Here is a 19,437-nt window from a genome sequence, read left to right on the forward strand (position 1 = left end):
TGTTAAATATATACTCAGCAAATTATAAATAGAGACAAAGATGAACAGAGAGGAGACAGAGGGGACGAGTTTATCACTGACTTAGGGTACAAGGAGCAAGAAAAGGACAAAAAGGCAGACACACATTTGTAAAAGGTCAAACCGAGAGTGAAAACAGGCTCTGACACACGTAAATATGCAACTCCCCAAGCTATGGTGTTAAGTTGTTGAGAGCCATTCTGCGCTCTGCTCCAAAATGCCCTCGCCTCCTTGTTATGACAGAATAACATGGACCAGTGATGCTGAGGGCTCGTTCAAAGGCCTCAGGCCCACTTTTACGAGCTCGCCTCTCATTAAAGAGGTGCTGGGAGAGTGGCGAGCCTGCTGAGGGGCTTTTACGCTGAGCAGGAGCATGTCGGCACAGCAAGACCATCTGGATTGCTGCCGCTCTGCTTCGCACCTCCATCACCTTGATTACTCATTCCACTGTGTGTCTGCAGTGATGGACGATAACCTCTGCACACATTCTGCCTCCCTGTTTGTGTGGGTGTTCACATCCAGAGATGCTATCTGTCCAATAAATCCAGGTGTGTTCGCGTGAGTCCCGTCGTGCAGCTGCATCCAGCCTGCTACATTCCTGATGGATTCATGTCCGCTTAATGCCAAAGAAAAGACAAATACTGGAAACTTATTTCAGTGGATCTTTATCTTCTCTTGACGTCGGAACACGGGATGTGACTGCAATCCTCCTTTTACAGCTTTGGTGGAGTATTTAAACACAGCATTTTTTTTTCTTTTAAAGCCAATTTAAAATAGTTTGTGGTCTGTTTACATCCAGACTGTCTTGTAAATTCGGATAAATGAGTAAACAAGTTCAGGCCTACGCTTGAGGCATGGACAGAGATGGTCTGACCTCACAGCGCTGTCAGCCAGCCAGAGGCCACATGGGGGTGTTAAAGAGTTTTTCTGCTCCTCCATTAAAAGGCTGTTCACCTTGTCACCTGCCACTTGTGGTAATTAAAGAAAACATCATAATGGTTTCCACATTTGGCATCGTGTCTGCTTGGTAGGCTCCTTCCACTCCACTTAGCCACTAACCAGCGGCACAGGCTCTCAATGAGAAAATGACAACTGTGATCATTTTCTCAAATATTCTTTATTCTTACTAACTATATAAGAATTTAAGAAGTCTTATAGAAGCTGGATAAAACAGGACAATTATCAAGGTTGTTCTTTGAAGGGAGAAGGTGAACATTAAGAAAATTCTAACTACAGGTATTTTGTGTTTCATTTTACTTTCCTTACATTACTTTCTAATGAAAAGTTGCTGTTAGTGTTCTTTACCACCTTTTTTAAAACCAACAGCTTGATTTGCATGCTGAAGTAAATAAGGCAGGGTACATGCTACAAGATAATGGGGCCAATTTAGGATGCAGATTTTTGAATCAGTACTTTTACTTACTAGTTTTAACCAGAGTAACTGTAATTTTACTTGAGTACTATACTCGTGTACTAGCACATAGAGTGAATGATCCCATCCCAAAACAGTTGTTGTACAAATCAAAAACTTGAATGTTGATATCTCAGACTTAAACAAATCAGAGTTGATTTGAACTCCCTGAGAGCTAGAATCCCTAAAACTAAAAACTTCATTGTGAGTGATCTTCAGTGTTGGAGTTATTTAACAGTGTTGTTCCACCAGTGTTAGTGTAACTCTGTAAAGAGTCAATTAATCTAAGCTTTGCCCACTGTGATTTCAAATCCTTGGGGATGTATGGGCAATTTTCCCCATCATGCCTTTGGGCAGAGTGTTTAGATGCGTTTTATATGTGTTAAGTTGTGTTTGGATGCTGCCTGGTGTACAGTGATCCCTGCTGGGGTTCTTTTGGGTCATGTTTGTGGTGGATTGTTGTTTTTTATGCGAGATACACTTACACCATGGGTGAAGTTATCCACAGAGTTCAGGCATGTGACTTAAGGTGTTCCTAAAGGACACATAACGCATAATCTTTATCAGTATGCATTGCTTTGATATGCATTTGACTCTCTGCTTTTTTCTTGCCAGAAGAGACCCACCTTGCCACAGATTTCAAGAGTTATTATCACATTGTAAAATATCTAACACTTTCAAATGTGTAGTTTACTATATGTAGTGTGGACCAATATAGACACTCTTAAGGTGTAAGATTTAACTACATACATGCCAGTTTTGCTGTGTATTTTACTTTATTATAGAGGTGTGACTTTTCCTGTACAACCTGGTTGGAGATCTATTCTTTTGTTCTTCTTTCCAAGGAAAGATCATATTTTACTGCAACTCCTCAGTAGCTCCTTTGTACTAAATACTTAAAATAAACTTTAAATAAAACACTTTTGACTTTTACTTGTGTGGATTTATAGACTAGTACTTTTACCTTTACTTCAGTGCAACAGTCGTGACCTTTTTTCACCTAAGATTAATTTTACGTGGGGTGGAAAATTACTTATTTACTCAGATTACTGGGATTAAGTACCTTATAAGGGCACTTGTACATTTTAAGTAGTTGTTTTTTTAAATAGGCAATTTACATGTACTTAAGTGTATTTTGGGGAAAATATTGAACTTTCCTAAATTTTAAAAAGTGTCAAATACTGAGTAAAAAAATTAAACAATAAAAGCCAAACGAGGAGGTCCAAGCTTAACATGACAGTCAGTATCACATTGTGAGAGAATTATCTCACATTTCATCCAAAAAAACAGTTGTTGCATTTTACTTTAGCTTAAGACGCACTTTATAATAAACAATGTGGTGGGAGATTTATATTCTTTGTTGTTAATAAGAATTATGGAAAGATCATATTTCACTGTACAAGTGCCTATCAAGGGTACTCAATACTGAGAACTCTGAGTAAAATTTAAAAGATCTTCTTTTTATTTATACTTGAGTAGACTTACAGACCAGCACTTTTACTGCTGCTTCAGGGAATTTAAACCAAAGTAACTGTACTTGTACTTGAGTCTTGTCTTGTACTTCTTCCACCTCTGGATTTTACACTCCCTAATCTGCTCTGAAGACGATTACTCACAGTCAGAAATCTAGTTGTGTCGTGGGAACACCAAGGACAGCCAATCACAGACTGTAGATGTCATGTGGAACAACGGCCAATCAGAAAGCAAGCTGACCGGAGGAGGAAGCAAAACCAACACAGTCATAGCAACAATAGCAAACACATAGGATAAAATTAGATGGGCGTCATATATGGTAAACTTATTGATTTGTGGCAACGACACAAGTGTTAATACAACAATTAAAGTGACAAAAAAGAGAAGCTGGACCGAAATCAATGGCTGTAGCAGATAGCTAACAGCTAGCCACATTAGCAAACCACACAATGTAAGAACCAAATGGTCAAATCTGTCACTATTTGTCATCATATGTGGGGTCTTACTTTTCAAAATTAACTTCAGATTTAGAAACTCTTATTGTGTGCCAGGCACTACTAGTAAAATGGCTGCATGAGGCTGTGGCATTAGTCCTTGCTGACAGCTTCCTTCTTGATGAAAACACCCATGAGAACAAGCACATATCAATGAACATATTCAAATGATTACAGATGGAAGAAACACTGTCTCACATTACATGCATCTGTTCAAAGGCCATGTACAAAGTCAACAGATTCTCTTTCTCCACCAACACGATCCTGCGGCAATGCTCTTAAATCAATCCAAAAGTGCAGAAATGGATTATGTCCCTGTGGTTTAACATACCACTCTATGCTATACACTTTGATGGCACACTGTTCTTCTGTAAACAACTGGTGTTTATCAAATCAGACAAAGCGTTACTGTATGAAAAGCAGCAAATCAGATGCTCTTCTAAATCAAGTTTTACTTTGAAGCCATGTGTTTTTCAGATGATTTATATCTCGTTTTGGATCAGACCTCCTTAAATGTTCTCTATTGTAAAATTGTAAACAATTATGTAGTGATGCATTGTTGTGAATTTGCTAAAATAACTACTTACAGTGGTAAAACAGCTACTTTAAACTTCAAATTGTGTTCTTTCTCAAAACTGTGGCCTCGATTACATGTTTGTAAACCTCAGAAACACTCATCTTGCCCATGTTTATGTTGGATATGTGTACAGAAACAGTTCTTGATTTGGTATCCTTACACCACTACACACAGCTAAGAGGAGCATGAGAAAACTCGGCCTCGTAAACAGCATGGCCCAAGTTCTCTGACATGCCGGGAAATGACAATGATATAAATATAAACAGGCCCAACAGAATTGTTGCTCAATAAGGATCTTTTTTGGAAGTATTTGCACAGCTAGTGTAAACATCTAGTGATTTGATTCTTAAACATGAGCACATGGAGGAAAATCCTTAAATAATTCATAATCCATGTTTCCTATTTTCCTCGTTCCACATCATTTCCTTCTTTTTAATGACCTCACAGATACTGTGAAATAATATGAATGGGTAATTGCATCCAGCTCTGTCTTTTATGAATCACTGCAGATGGGTCAGTCTTGTTGGCTGTGATCTCACTCCTTGAATTGACCAACACCATGGCTTCGGCTCCTCTGTGTGATCCTAAAGACCCTCAGGACCTTCTGGGTTGCAGAGTAGTCTGCCTGTGTCCGGCTGTTTCTCGTTTCAAACATCAAGATGTCAGGTCTGCTCTCAACCACTTTAAAATGAGAGTTAATGGCAGAAGGGATGGGAGAAATAGAGGAGTGTCTAGATGCGATCAGTGGGTCTGTCTCAATTTAGGGGCTGCATTCTCAACAGGGCACATTTCTAGACTGATTATGTCACAGCGGCGAGTCAAAGATCATCTCATTTTGAAGGCTTCTTATGTGAAAAAAAAGCCAAATGTTTTAGTTTTTGTGAACACTACCAATCATACAGCCAATTCTGCTTATATAAGAACAATTAGTCTTCAATAAAACAAGGCTATTACTGCTAATTCCCACATACTGTAACATTTTTTACTGACATTATAGCTATATCCAAGAAAAGTTTTATGATGGATTTATAACAACCATTAATCTTTTTTTTTTTTTTTTTTTTGGCATTTTTCAAGATTTTGACATATTACAAAGTATCTTGACAGTTAGTTACACGAAGAAGAAACAAACAAGACAGTTGAGGAAAGCAATATGCCACAACCAATAAAGGGGAGAAATGAAGAGAAAAGAAAAGAAATTATATATATATATATATATATAAACACATGCAGAGAAATGAAATAAAAGTAAAATAAAAATCATGAAAATAATAATCTTAGCTGAGTTTTGATAAAATAGCAGATTGCATTTAAGTCAAGTAGTATGTTTTTTGATTGACTTCTTACACTTCTATGGGAATTAATTTTCATTATTATAATTAGTATGAGTGGCATCCAAGGAACATAATTCATGTGCTTAAAGCAGCGAGTGGATACATGCTTACAGGTGGCTAAACAATGGGATTCATGTTTACACTAGATATTAAAATATTAAAGGAGAAGAGGAAAAAAAAAAAGAAAAAAAATGGAACACTGCATTCCTATTTATCAATTTTGACCGATGAATCATTTGCAGTATTGCTCATTGTGTATCTCTCCTATTTCTCCCATCTTTTTTCAAAAACAGAGAGCTGATTTCTGATTTTCATCGTAATTTTCTCCATTTCATAGATTTCATTTACAAGGTCCCAACTTTTACTAAACTGTCAATTTTCAACCAATGCCTTGTAATTTGTTTCATATTGCTGCTCTTAAAACTAATAACAAATGAGAGTCAGTCTCCTTTATCTCTTCTGGTAATTTTCCTGTAAGGACAACATGTGGGTTGTAGTTCAGAGAGATACACAAAATGTCTGAAATTTTTCGAAGGGAGTTAACCCAAAAGAATGTTTAGTCGTCAATCAAACAAGGCTATTACTGCTAATTCTCACATAACTGTAACAATTTTTACTGAAATTAAAGCTATATCCAAGAAAAGTTTTAAGCTGGATTTATAACAACCATTAATCTATTTTATTCATTGCTGATTCACTGCTTGTTCTGTAATAATCTGCATCTGCCTGCTCTCTTTTTTCTGCATTCACTCTTATTTCTTTTATTATCTATTCTTTTGCATCTCCCACTTCTCTGTCTTTACTCTTCATGCATGTTCCTATTTGCTCTTTCTACTTCACTAATTCTCAATCTCAATCTTTTCTCTTTCTGCATCTACCCTTTTCTCTTATTCTGAATGTTAATCTTTTCTCTTTCTGTATCTCCCTCTTCTCTCTTTTTTGCATCTAAATCTTTTCTTGTACTGCATTAACCGCTTCTCTAACTCGGAATCTCAATATTTTTTTCTTTCTACATCTACCTATCCCTCTGTTCTGCATCTTTTTTTTTAAAAACAGAACTGTAAACATGTTGATTCTGTTATGAAAATGACCGTTGTAGAACTGGTGCTGATGTGTTGTTCTAGACTTCTGAAGCCACCCTCAATTGGACACTCGAGGATATACAGCTTTTTTACACTTACAGACTGACTTCAGTTTTCAACCTGGAAGTAATTTCTTGAAATAAACATACTACTTATGGCCAAGGAATACTTGTTATATATCTTGATCTACAGTTATTCCAAGATACAAGCTCTTCTTTAGCCACATCATGATTGTTGTTTGCTACTTGCTAAGCTATAATGCTGCCAGTCTGATTAGACTGATCAATAGTGTGAATGCATGAACATTGTTTCTATGGTCCAAATAGTGGGACAACATTTTGCATTCTGAGAGTTAACACAAAATTAATTTTTCTTAGAAAGTTTTCATAGTCTTTCAGACATATATATTGTATGTGTTCATGGATGCATTCTAATGAAAATGAAAATACAAATTATAATGCAGCTCAAATGCATCTTAATAAGGTCAAAAAAAACAGAGTGGTGTAGTAGTCAAAGATATTGCCTTCCAAACCTGTGGAATTTCTGTTAAAGCTTGTAAAAGCAACCCACATTTAAAGGACCAAATCACAAGATTAGGCTTTATAAATAAATTAATATTACATTTTCTCAGTGCAGCTGTTGACTTTAACAACACAGACAACTACAACCAAACTAAATTCCACTAAGTATCCAAGACCCAGCATTCCCCTTCCCTTCAACAAATAAACTGAACACTCTGGCGCTGTCCAACATCATCCTCCAGATGAGAACATGATATCAAGCAGAGTCACTCATTTTTATGTGACTCTAACAGGGAGCAGAGGATAACAGATACAGTAATAGAAGAGTAGAAGTAACCTCAGGACACAAGGCTAGCAGAGCTGTGCATAAGATGGTATCTGTAGGCTGTGATGTAATGCTCAATGCAAAGCAGCCTGCAAGAAATAACAATGAAGGGAAGATGGATTTTTCCTGCTTCTTCTGTCTTCATAAAATGTCCATCAGAAAAAAAAATACTAATAAAGACAAAGAAGGAGGGGCAGTTCTAATATTTTTTTGTTTGTTTCTTTTAGTTGAGTACTTGAAAACCTTAAAAGCTTTTTGGATCCAGTTTTCAAGCAAAATGTGCCTGTGTTGTACTTTTCAAATGTTTGTACAAGTAATGTCAAGGAAAAGTTTAATTTCAAGCATGACAATGCTCCAATCCTCAAATTTATCTTTGTTTATGAGTCAAAAAACAAAATTTAGCCATCCATCCATCTTCTTCTACTTATCTGAGGTTGGGTCGCGGTGGCAGCAGGCAAAGTTAGTCAACCTAGACATCCCTCACCTCAGCAACATTTTTCAGTTCCTCCTGAGGGATTCTGGTACGGGCCCAATGAGAAATATTGTCCCTCCAGTGAATTTTGGGTCTGCCCAGGGGTCTCCTTCCAGCTGGGCATGCCTGGAGGGCCTCCAAAGGGAGGCGACCAGGAGGAAACTTGATCAGATGCTCGAACCACCTCAACTGGCTCCATTTGATGTGCAGGAGCAGCGGCTCTACACTAAGATCTCTCCGGATGTCCGAGCTCCTCACCCTATCTTTAAGACTGAGCCCAACCACCCTCCTGACGTAATCTTATTTCGACCACTTGTATCTGTGATCTCATTCTTCCGGTCATTACCCAGAACTCATGAAGACAGGTGAGGGTTGGAACAGAGATCGACCGGAAAATCAAAAGCTTTGCCAAAAGTCAGGATAGTAACGAACAGGATAATAGGACAATATACATATACACAGACTTAGCACCTGCAGAAGAATGTTTTTGAACACCTCAGAGGTCAAATTAAGACGGGGGAGCAAGTTGTTTGTTGTACGGCTCAAGTTTTGCTTTGCACTAGCAGATCTCTTCATTAGGTATGGCTGTTAAACTGCCCATTAATGCTAATCAGTCAATCATGTGGCAGCAACCAATGCATTTGAGCACGGAGACATGGTCAGGACAATGTGCTGCAGTTTAAACCAAGCATCAAAATGGGAAAGAGGGGTGATTTAAGTGATTAAACACACATGTTCGACAAATGATCAGGAGAAGGTGATCAGTAGGAGATTGGCAAATTTGTACCTGGTCTGATGAGTCTTGTTTTCTGCTGTAACATTCAAATAGTAGAGTCAGAATTTGCCGGACTACCAACAACCATGCCATGCCAGACTACCCTGTTCTGTTGTTTGGGTTGAACTTCATCAGATCATCTTGACACATCTAAATGCAGTTTAACAGGTATAACAGAAACTCATAAAAAATCAGTAAGTATAAAAAAAATGCTACAACTGTTCAAGTCGGATAACTTGAACACTTTTATAACACTGTTAGGAAATCAGTATTGGTATCTAATCTTTGTCTAAGCCAGATACACTTCTGATTCTTTCAGGGTCTGATGTACACAGTGAAAATTTGACCCTAACAGTGTCACACATGTCACAAAATACACAGAAGCTAATTAGATCTAAGATAATAACCTCTATTCATCAGAATGCACTCTCCAAACAAGGTATTTTATATGAAAGTTTAAGCCAGAGAGAAAATACCGGGAAAAAAAATTCTTTCATGCTTCAAAATTTAGTGCTGTAATAAAAGTTTGGATAGTTCTGAAATATATGTGTCTGTTGGCAGGCAGAAAGAAATCATCACAGAGCTCCTGCATTATGAGTTTTTTGATTCATCTCATTTGTGACGGATGCAACTGAAGTTTTTTTTTAATTTTCCTGTGTTTATTTGCCCATGGTCTTCAATCATCAACATCTCTGGGAACATTTCTCCTTTAAAGCATACAGTAAATCACAGCTTCAGATGCAGTTTTTATTTGTTCAATATCCAGGTTGTGTTACAGAACATCGTTTGACTTAATCTTTGTCTGGAGCAGAACGCTTAACTGCACTAACTCTCTGGGGAAGATTTAAGTTTTCATGTGCTTGCAAACACATATGATTGTCTGCAGCAGCAGGACACAAACTATATTGCTTTGCATAAACTGCATTTCTCTCCCCAGCTTTGAAAAATCCCCACTTCCCCTGAGGGATCATGTAAAAAGCCACCTGGATTTTCTGCTACCAGATACCGTGTTCATAACTGTACAGTGAATTTAAAGCAATGCAGTCAGAGCTGCACACTGAAACATATGCTTCGAGACATCAAAACAAGCACACGTGCAGGAAATATATGGCTGAAAACACACAGAAGCACAAGGAAACAGACTCAGACACACACACACAAAGTTATTTGTTCCCTGATCGCCAGCATCTCAATACTTCAGGAAACCGCCTACAGCTAGAATGGAACAAATCCTAAACAAGAGCACTTATGAAAACAAATTTCCTGCGTTTATTATTTTTAATGGCTCATTAATGGATCGCATGTATTCTTCCTGTGGTGATGTATTGTATAGGTGGCTACAAGCTTCCTGTCTGATTTATTATGGCATTAAACACAAAATGCCAGCCCTAAGGGGGTTAGGCCCCTTTGTGGGTCTCCCTCCATCTCTCCAAAGCAAGGCTTTCCCTGTCCCCCCCTCAATAGGGAAGCTGAGCGGGGGAGAGTGTGTTGCCTCCTGGGGGAAAGGTTGATCCTAGATGGACGTACTGTATGAAATACTGTCTTTCTCAGCTTCATATAAAGTGCCACTTCAGAACAATAATTAACCAAATATGTAGGAATTTTTGGAAAATAGTACCAATGGTTTAGTTTAAACAAAAAGAAAAGAACTTCTTCTAACAAACATATTTTCTTATACTGAATTCACCAAGAAACTGCTGTAAGTAAGTAAGCTCTTTCATTTATTAAAATGAACACAAATACACATATGGAGGGGGACTGTTCTCCCATTCAAGGCGTTAATGAGCTCTTATCTGATGAAAACTGATCCGAGCCCACAGTCAGGGGTCTGACCTCCTGCCCTCATATACACTAACACCAAAGACCAGGATGCCCTTTACTGGCTAGGGGACTCCTTCTGTGACGCAAGATACAAAAGTAGAAACTCAAAGCTATGCAACAAAGCTTTTATCTTTAACAAACTGTAGAGGAAATCCTTCACTCATAAAACAAGCTTAGTTATAAATGTCCTATGTCTTTGGTCCAAAGCAAGATCATCTAACACATCCAGCCTTCCAAAACCCAAAGTATGCACAGCTTGAAATTACGAACTACAATTCCCAAAAACTTGGTACACTGTCTAAAACGAGAATTAAAATGGAACACGGAAGGAATGTCAATAGAGTTGAAAGGGGAGGGGCTTAGCACCAAGGCTTTCAGGCAATGCTAATTTTTAGTCACACCTTAAAAGACTTTATTAATTAGTTTATTCTTAGCTGTAGAGCATTTATCAGGACCTGCTATCTGGCTCACTCTTGCTTTCTTTTGAAGGTAAGCTATCCTTTCCTGAGCCTTCAGGTGGTCTTCCTTTCTTTTTAATGACAGTCCAAATGAGTTTACGAGTTGGTATTTAAAAGTCTGTATGTTGGGGTGAGTTCATGGTGAAGATGTTGCAAAATATATCTATTAATGTATTTAGTCAAATTTTAAAAAACACCATCTATGGATATATAAATATATCAATCTCATAAATATGTTTCCCTGAGACCTGATGCTTTTTATCTGAGATCTGACACCTCAGTCTCAGACCTGAGGATGTCCTAAAATAGACGTCGTACACAGGAGAGGATGTAGTGGAAAGCTTAAAGTCTGCCGTTTCAGCGGACATTCAAACCGTGTTTCTACGCCATATTATCATGGAGAAATTCACCAAAACATTTTGGAAACCCCCTGAAAACGCGCTGTTTATTGACATCTGAGGCACAAAAAACTGTTTTTTTGTTTTTTGTTTTTTTTGTTTGGCTGTCATACAGTTCACGGATTCTTGTGACAGTAGTTCTCGTAGGCCTTCTGTGGTACGGGTCATCTGAGGCAACCCAGATGATGTCTTGAAGCCCCTTGTCATCAACGAGAGTGTATTGGGACTCATGGACTCAGGTACTTGCACATCTGTGAAGGCACCATTAATAGTGAGAGGTGCACACAACATTCAGAACCTGATATGCTTCCATCCATACGACGTCTTTTCAGGATGTCACTGCTTATTTTACCAAGACAGTGCCAAACCTCATTCTGCAGGAATCACAACAGCATGGCTTCACAATAAAAGAGTGCATGCACCAGACCAGCCTGCAGGCAGTTCAAGACCTGTCTCTCACTGAAAATTAGTGGTATATTAAGAAGTATAACTACAAAAAACCAACATTAAAGATTTACATCTAGCAAGAATGGGAATTCAAATCACTTTGACGCTTGGTATGTTCAGTTCCCGGACACTTGGTAAGTGTTTTTGGATGGAAAGGTGATGAAACACCATTTAAAACAGGCTTCTGTCCCATCTTTTTGGGCATCAAAATGTGTGTTAATTTCCCCAAAACAATCAAGCTTATCAGTTTGAGCTAGGGGTGTAACAGTACAGAAAAATTTCAGTTCGGTGCGTACCTCGGTCTTGAAGTCACGGCTCGGTACGTTTTCGGTACGGTGATTGAAGCAAATACTTTTTTTTTTTTTAATTAAATTGAATTAAAATAAATAGGCTGAATAAATTACATTTAAATTATTAATAATGCTGCAACCTCCTTCCACAAGTTTTACAATGATTAAAAATATTAATAAATAAATATATTTTTTGAATTACTAGGTTTTTTTAATTGATATATTGACATATTTATACCCATTCTTTAAACACTAAAATTTGCCAGCCAATTTGAACACATCATCATACAACCATGAGTTAGCTTGTTAAGTATGCAAATTAGCATCTTTCCTGCTGATTTCAACATCAGCACTGGACTACTTTTTTAACCAATGGGACCTACTACAAAGTTTGGGAGAACTTTTCACAGCCTGTCTCGGCGGAAAAAAAGAGGTTAGAGGCATGTGAAATCTGAGGATTACTTTACCTATGATGCAGCTGCAACAGACATGAAGGAGTCTACTCTCCCCCTCCTATGAGGCTGATAGTTGATGGTAAAATTAATTTGATTCACAGAGCCAGAGCACCATTGTTATAATAAAAACAATCTTAAAGAATAGGACATTAATAACTGGCTGGTGAGACTTTTTGTTGTTCCTCCTCGTTACAGTGACGTTCTTGTTTAAGTAGTGCCTTTTCAAAAGCTTTGATTGATCTGCTGGACGACGTGCTGTCAGCGACACACCTGCTGAATAATGTCAGCGCAACTTGTCCACTGTTGTATTTTACTGGGAAACAAAGTGTTCCTAAACAGGACACTTTTATCTGGGAATATTCAGGCTGTTGCTGTTGTTTGCTGTGGTTGTGTGGTTGTGTGGTTGCCAGGACCATGTGACAGTGAGCTGGTCTTTGGTTTTCCATCTGTGAATGAGCTTTGTTCCACATGTATTTGTTCAGTGCACGTCTGTACCGTACCGAGAGGCCTGTACTGAATCGTTATGGTATGAATACATGTACCTTTACACATTTCTAGGTTGAACATTAAATAGCTTGTCTTTTTGCTGTTTTCAGTGGCATGTCTTTATAATGTACCTCCTGAAGCTACAAATTAGCTGGCTTCTTTTGAACGGCGCTGAAAAAGGAGGCCTGAAACTGTTGAAAAGACATTAAAAAATCCCTTACTTTTATGGCTGCATTATTTAAGGCCCTTCTTACTTCACAGTGACTGGTGTCTAAGTACCATTAATGACTGTCTCTGGCTGGGATTACATTTTGGGTCTGTGCCCAAGAAGTGTGGGCAGACTGGATGCCCCCTAGACAGCATCAGACCTGTTAAACAACCTTTAAATGCAAATTGCGGAGATGACAATTCACTCCCCTTACATGGGACACATACAGCTATCACATGCTTCTAATTAAACAAGTCCAAAGGTGTTGTGTTAATGTGTGTAATGAATGAGTGCGTAGATTATAGTGCGAGCATACATTGCGTGTGTATGTTGAGAGAACAGGCGGGTGTTAATAGCAAACACCTGAAGCTTGTAAGCAGAGTTCTGGCTCTGTCAGATAGTTTGCAAAGACTTTACGACTGCTGGTCGAGTCGTTTCTGTGAGCATAAAAGTGTCACAATGCTGCTTCAGCACAGAGGAAACAGAAGATAAACGTCCATCAAGAGTAAAATACTATTTATACAGTTTCTCTGCTAGGACACCAGAGGGTTTCCTTCCAAATACTCACATTTTTCACCATAACAAAGTCATTCAGCCTGAAGTGTCAGTGCAAAGCTCAACATCATCATATTTTCCTGCTGCTGCACAAATGCTGCCCCCTGTTGGGCCCCTGTCTTCATGCACACTGAAAGACGAGCCCCCTGAAGTGGAGGGAATAGCTTTAATGGCAGAAATGCTGCTCATGCTGTGTGGTACTCAGCCTCTCGCACACATCCAGGCAGAAATACCTCAGCCTGTGATCCTGGTGTTGAGAGATTCAAGTTTCAGGTGGGAAGAGCTGGTGCTAAAGAGAGAGGAGGGTCTCTTCTTACAGACTCGTGTTGAGAGAGGTGCCTCTGTCGGCCCCTCAAAGGCTCAGGGACACAGACTCACATACAGTGCTACAAGAAGTGTAGCACTGTGGAACCATTATAGAGGCATGTACGCTGTCTAGCAGTGGCACAGATGGGATGCATACATCAAGCCGCAGCACAGCATGGGTGAATGCATCTTACAAGGGCCACCAACTGATCCCTAAAAGTACCAAGATCACAGTTTATTAGCTGAGACAGCTTCTTATGATGTCAACACATTTTATAGAAAAACATAAAGAAGCAGTCTTAAACAATCCTGTTGTTTAAACTTGAAAAAATTCCAGGCATTCAGTTTCATTAAAGCCACAATAAATAAATAAATAAATAAATATACTTTTTTTCTCTAAAACAAAAGACCACATTTTAAGATCAGCAACCACAGAGAAAGAACTTTAAATATCCTCCTAAATAGTTGTGGAGGGATTGAATTTCAGTGCCAAAACCACTCGATTACACAGCAATTCTGCAAAATCAAAAGGAAAATGGGATGCAAAATCTGATACAATAATATCATCTAATGAAGGAAAATATTAAAAAACATGAGTACCCTCCAAAATCAATCCAGGCTGGTTTTAAAATTGCATTTTACAAGCTTCCTCTGGCTACAACTCTACCATATGGAGAGGACTACAACTTGCATTAACAGTATCAGAGCCTCCTGAATGCAATCAACAAATACCCATGCCAACTTCCCTGACCTGCCAGCCAGAGGCAGCAAGTCATCTTGGCACAGCAGACTTCAGACTGGAAAACAGAATTTGTAGAAAGTGGGCCATAAATTCCACTTGTGAACGCTTTCACCTGTTCTTGTTGTTGCTGCGAGGTCATTCACACCCAGAGACAAAGAGAACAGGGAAGAAAGGAGGTAGGGAATGGGAAGGAAATGCCACATGTGTGGATAAAACTCCAGAAGAACTTCTTTCACACTTTCTAGACACTAAAAGAAAATGTCAGCAAGCAGACTCCCCCTTCTCCGCAACAATCCTTAGATTCCACTTGAGTTGCGATTTTGTGAAATCTGGAATGTTATGAATGCCAGCTTCAATAAAACGCACACATCCTGTTGTTGCAAGCCAGAGATTTTCTCTGGCAGTGGAGAACAATTTTTCTCTCTACAGGTGAGGTAAAACCACTCATGTAAACTATTAAACACACAGCGGATCAGACACGGCACATCAAATCACAGCAACTTCCCCCTCTGAAATAAAAGAAATACATCTTTCTTTGATTTTACAGGCGTAACAGGGGACTGTGTGTGTAACATGATGTGGATCACACACTGTTCTCCACCCGTGGAATGATCACAAGCCCTGTAATGAACACCGCAAGCCAAACGTGGTCGATCTTGGCACAGGGCTGCTCCATCTATTAAAGCGAGCATCCCCCACTGACATCAGGCATCAGGGCTCCGGCTAGACACCCCAGACCCCACTGATCTGCTGAGTGCTGAGTCCTGCTGTCACAGTATGGGCCCTACACAGGCTCAGGGGCCCTAATCCTCCACACAGAAACACACACTTGTACAGTTCAGCTGCCAAAAGCATCCCAGGCAGACGGACAATCAGGTTTCACAAGCAGTCAGTCATGTCTGCACTCTAACTTCTCTCTGATAGGATGCTGGTTTTGGGGAGGGATTTTGTGCTTTAGGAAGCCATGCTACAAAGAAAAGAGTCAAATACCTGGAGGACAGATGCATTCTTGACCAACATCCCTCGCTGTCCGCATTTTTGGTGTCATCAGTCGGATTTTCTGCAGACGTACAGAGAAAAGTTGTGTAAGATGCATTTCAGACCATGCACATGCACTCATTCTCGATTTAAAGCAGTGAAAGCTGGTAAAATTTGAGAATAAAAGGAAAGCATCAAACTTCAAAGAAGATTCAAAATAGATGCAATCACTACCAATTGTAATCATTAGATCATAATAACCCACTTATTAAATCAAGCTCTGGAAAAAAACGAGTTCAATCAGTTACTTTTTCCATGTGATAAATTAAAGGTTAGTGTCTATTATCAGTGGTTATGTCACCCTATAAAGAGCTTCAACTGCAAACTAATTGGCCAGGTGCATGCATGGTTGATCCCTAAGGTTATGCATTAAAAAAGATCGACTTAAGCATGAATAATTGAGGTGCAGTTGCCAAAAAATGCCAAGTCTGAGTTTGTAAACCTCGCTGCACATGTTCCCAGTTATTACGCACACTTTACGCACAGGCACCCAGTAAGTCAGAGAGATGTACACACAAAATTGGCGTTTTAATCAGCAACTATGACTTTATTTTTGATCTATACAGGTACCTCTTCCACGAGCCTCCCTAGGGAATTGCTCAGTTCTGGAATCAGGGTCCCATCCTCGTTTAGAAAAGCCGCGTGCTGTGGTTGGAAGACAGACGCTTTGTCCACCTCCATCTGAAGACGATTCTCCAGCTGGAAAGTTCTGAAGCTCATGAGCAGACACACGGTGACGGAGCTCAGAGACATCAACAGGCACAGAGCGATATGAAATCCTGGAAGCCACCGCTGCACCACGGACTTCGGCGCACACTTACACACCGGCTTACTTTCCCCGTTAGAGTCGCTGGCTGTATCCATGCTGAAATTCTGCCCCAAACGTCCTCTTTGTATAAAGAAAACAAAATAGGTAATTCTGTTGATTTAGGTTTACAACAAAGTCGTAGCCCGGCTCCGTGGACTTGCTATCACACTCACTCCTGCTCACTGAGCTCGGGGTTCAAAGCGCTGTCTTTAAATTAGTCCTGGAAAAAGAGGCAGCAGTGGTGCGCACAGATGGGAGCGATCTAGATGACAACCAGAGAAAGGCGCCAACTAACGTGCAGGTCGATGTTTCCTGTTGGGGAGTATCCTGCATGGATGCGCAACTGCAACTACCAATGGGTCCAATTGTTTGCCTCCCTAAAAGTTGCATGTTGGACCAGTTGAGATGCGCCCGCCCTGCAGACCACGTGGGAGGCTGCAGACTGACAGCTGTGAGGGAGCGAGGGAGTGATTGGCCAACTCCTAATCAATGAGAAGCCCCGCTGTGCTTCTGTGTTGTCCTTGAAGTTAAGGGTGTTTTTTTTTAATGGTTGTTTTCCTGGCAAAGAAAATTTCTACAAAATGTTCAAGGTGACAGAGAGATAACTCTTTTTTCCTTGTTGCAAATGTTAAAATATTTACCTACTTTGCTTATGATACATTTTTCAGAACTCGAATAAACACCCATTCATCACTCATTTCTAATTCAGGTTCTCTTTAGTGAAATATGAACAAATGTAGAATAATTTCAAACTCAACTGTTCGTCTCCCGGTCAATCAACTGGATGGTGTTAAGTCCCAAATAGCCATATTTCAGCCTGTCCTCCTCTAGAGCAAGGCTGTCCAATTTGGGGCCCGCGGGCCAACTTTGGCCCACGAGCTATTATTTTTGGACCGCTGCCCATGTTCGATTTTTTTTTCCCAATTATTATTAATTTCCCACTGCCAGCAGTCTAAATATTTCTTTTATTATTTATTTATTGTTGCACTTCCTCTCCTGACTACTAATTAACATTGTGTTACATTGGGGGGTGGCCCTGTTGAGCAATTTCATGCTGTGAAACAGTAAAGAATAGCGTTAATCATTTTCAAAATTACTTTGTATGAGTTATTATTTTGCACAATTATGCTATATGCATATTTAATTTCATGCACTGCAACATGAATGCTTAGTTTTGGCCCGTGACCCTCCACCCCGATTCATTTTGGGCCCTTCACTGAAAAGAATTTGGGCACCCCTGCTCTATAGGGTTAAATCATGGAAGATCATAGATAGATAGCAGATAGATAGGCAGACATATATGAAAATGTAATAACAAAGAACACTAAGACTCAGCTCACATTTGCCAAGAAACATCTTGATGATCCCCAATACTTAAGGAGAAATATTCTGTGGACTGACGAGACAAAAGTTGAACTTTTTGGAAGGTGTGTGACCCATAAAAGAACACCTTGCTAACAGTCATACATGGTGGTGGCAGTGTGATGGTCTGGGGCTGCTTTGCTGCTTCGGGACCTGGACCACTTGCTGTGATTGATGGAACAATGAATTCTGCTGTCTACTAGAAAATCCTGAGAGCAAGCCATCAGTTTGTGCCCTCAAGCTCAAGCGCTCTTGGGTTATGCGGCAGGACAACGACACAAAACAAACCAGTAAGTCTACCTCTGAATGGCAAAAACAAAAACAAAAACAAAAAAACAAAAAAAAAAAATTAAGGTTTTGATTTTTGATGTGGCCAAGTCAAAGTCCAGACCCAAATCTAATTGAGATGCTGTGGTGTGACCTTAAACAGGTATTCATGCTCAAAAACCCTCTAATATGGCTAAGTTGAAACAATTCTGCAAAGAAGAGTGGGCCAAAATTCCTCAACCATGATGTGAAAGACTCTTCACCAGTTATCTCCAAGGCTTGATTTTAGTTATTGCTGCCAAGGGTGGCACAACCGGTTATTAGAGCTCAGGGGGCAATTACTTATTCACACAGGGCCAGATAGGTTTGGATTTTTTTCTTTAATAAATAAAATCATCATTTAGAAACTGCATTTTTAATTTACTTGGGTTGTCTCTGCGAGACATTAAAATTGGTTTGATGATCCGAAACATCTAAGTGTGATAAATAGGCTAAAAACATTAAGAGGCAGAAAGGGAGCAAATACTTTTCATGGCACTGTCATTTTATATGACAGTAGAATTTATATAAAATATCTGTCCAGTTGGGTTCAAAATGGGCTTTTTAAACATGGTCTAAAACTGCGTTTACATTGTAAAAATTAATTACAATGATATTGAAACAGCATTTTATTTTGAAATGTCATTTCAAACAGCGATATATTTTGAAACACCGCTAAAAACCCGGTTTAAAGTGCCATCTTATTTTAAAACACTGTTTTAGGTGATGTCATTTTTGAAATGCCAGTTTATACGTATTATTTAGGAGGGCTGTTGGGGTGTGGGGAGAGAGGGAGAGGCTGGACCGAGGGGCACAGAGGTTTGAGAGTGAAGGTCAGGATTTGACATGTTACTTTGGTGTTTCATTCAAAATGTTCAGCGCTCATGTTGCCCCCCCCCCACCCCACCTCAGCGTGGTGCCTTCTGCCACAGTCAAAAAGGCCTATGCCTAGAGCTGGCCCTGTCTGCTCTGACTGTTGACTACGTTTATTTTTTGTTCCCTCACACAGATAAAGTACTGATGGGAATTCAAACTCTGTTTGGTGATCCGGATCATTTGGCTCAACATAACAATCAGAGCTGGATTTTTCAGCTCCCAAAAGAGAGACTATTTTGCCATGTTATCACGTCCAACTGTATGATTTATGATTGGTGTGTGTACATATAATTTACTCTCACTGTGCTTACCTTTTCAAAAATATGAAGTCTTGCATTATTTTCCAAAATGTCCCATCTCACCAAATTGCTCAGCAGGCCAAATGAAACCAACTCACTG

The 19,437-nt window shown here is 39.4% G+C and overlaps 1 protein-coding gene across 9 annotated transcripts in view; it reads right to left on the minus strand.

Moving 5' to 3' along the window:
- col23a1a (collagen type XXIII alpha 1 chain a) overlaps window positions 1–16,841 on the minus strand; it is a 197,263-nt gene extending 180,422 nt beyond the window's left edge. For all 9 annotated transcript variants that reach the window (XM_041797294.1, XM_041797296.1, XM_041797293.1 and 6 more), the window contains exons 1-2: window positions 16,257–16,841; window positions 15,639–15,708 (exon numbers count right to left, since the gene is read on the minus strand). In XM_041797294.1, coding sequence (XP_041653228.1) covers window positions 15,639–15,708; window positions 16,257–16,550 — 364 coding nt within the window. In that variant the 5' untranslated portion in view covers window positions 16,551–16,841. The remainder of the gene's footprint in view (window positions 1–15,638; window positions 15,709–16,256) is intronic.
- Window positions 16,842–19,437: the final 2,596 nt, after the last annotated feature.

The sequence above is a fragment of the Cheilinus undulatus genome, linkage group 10 (assembly GCF_018320785.1).
Source record: "Cheilinus undulatus linkage group 10, ASM1832078v1, whole genome shotgun sequence".
NCBI classification, from domain to species: domain Eukaryota; kingdom Metazoa; phylum Chordata; class Actinopteri; order Labriformes; family Labridae; genus Cheilinus; species Cheilinus undulatus.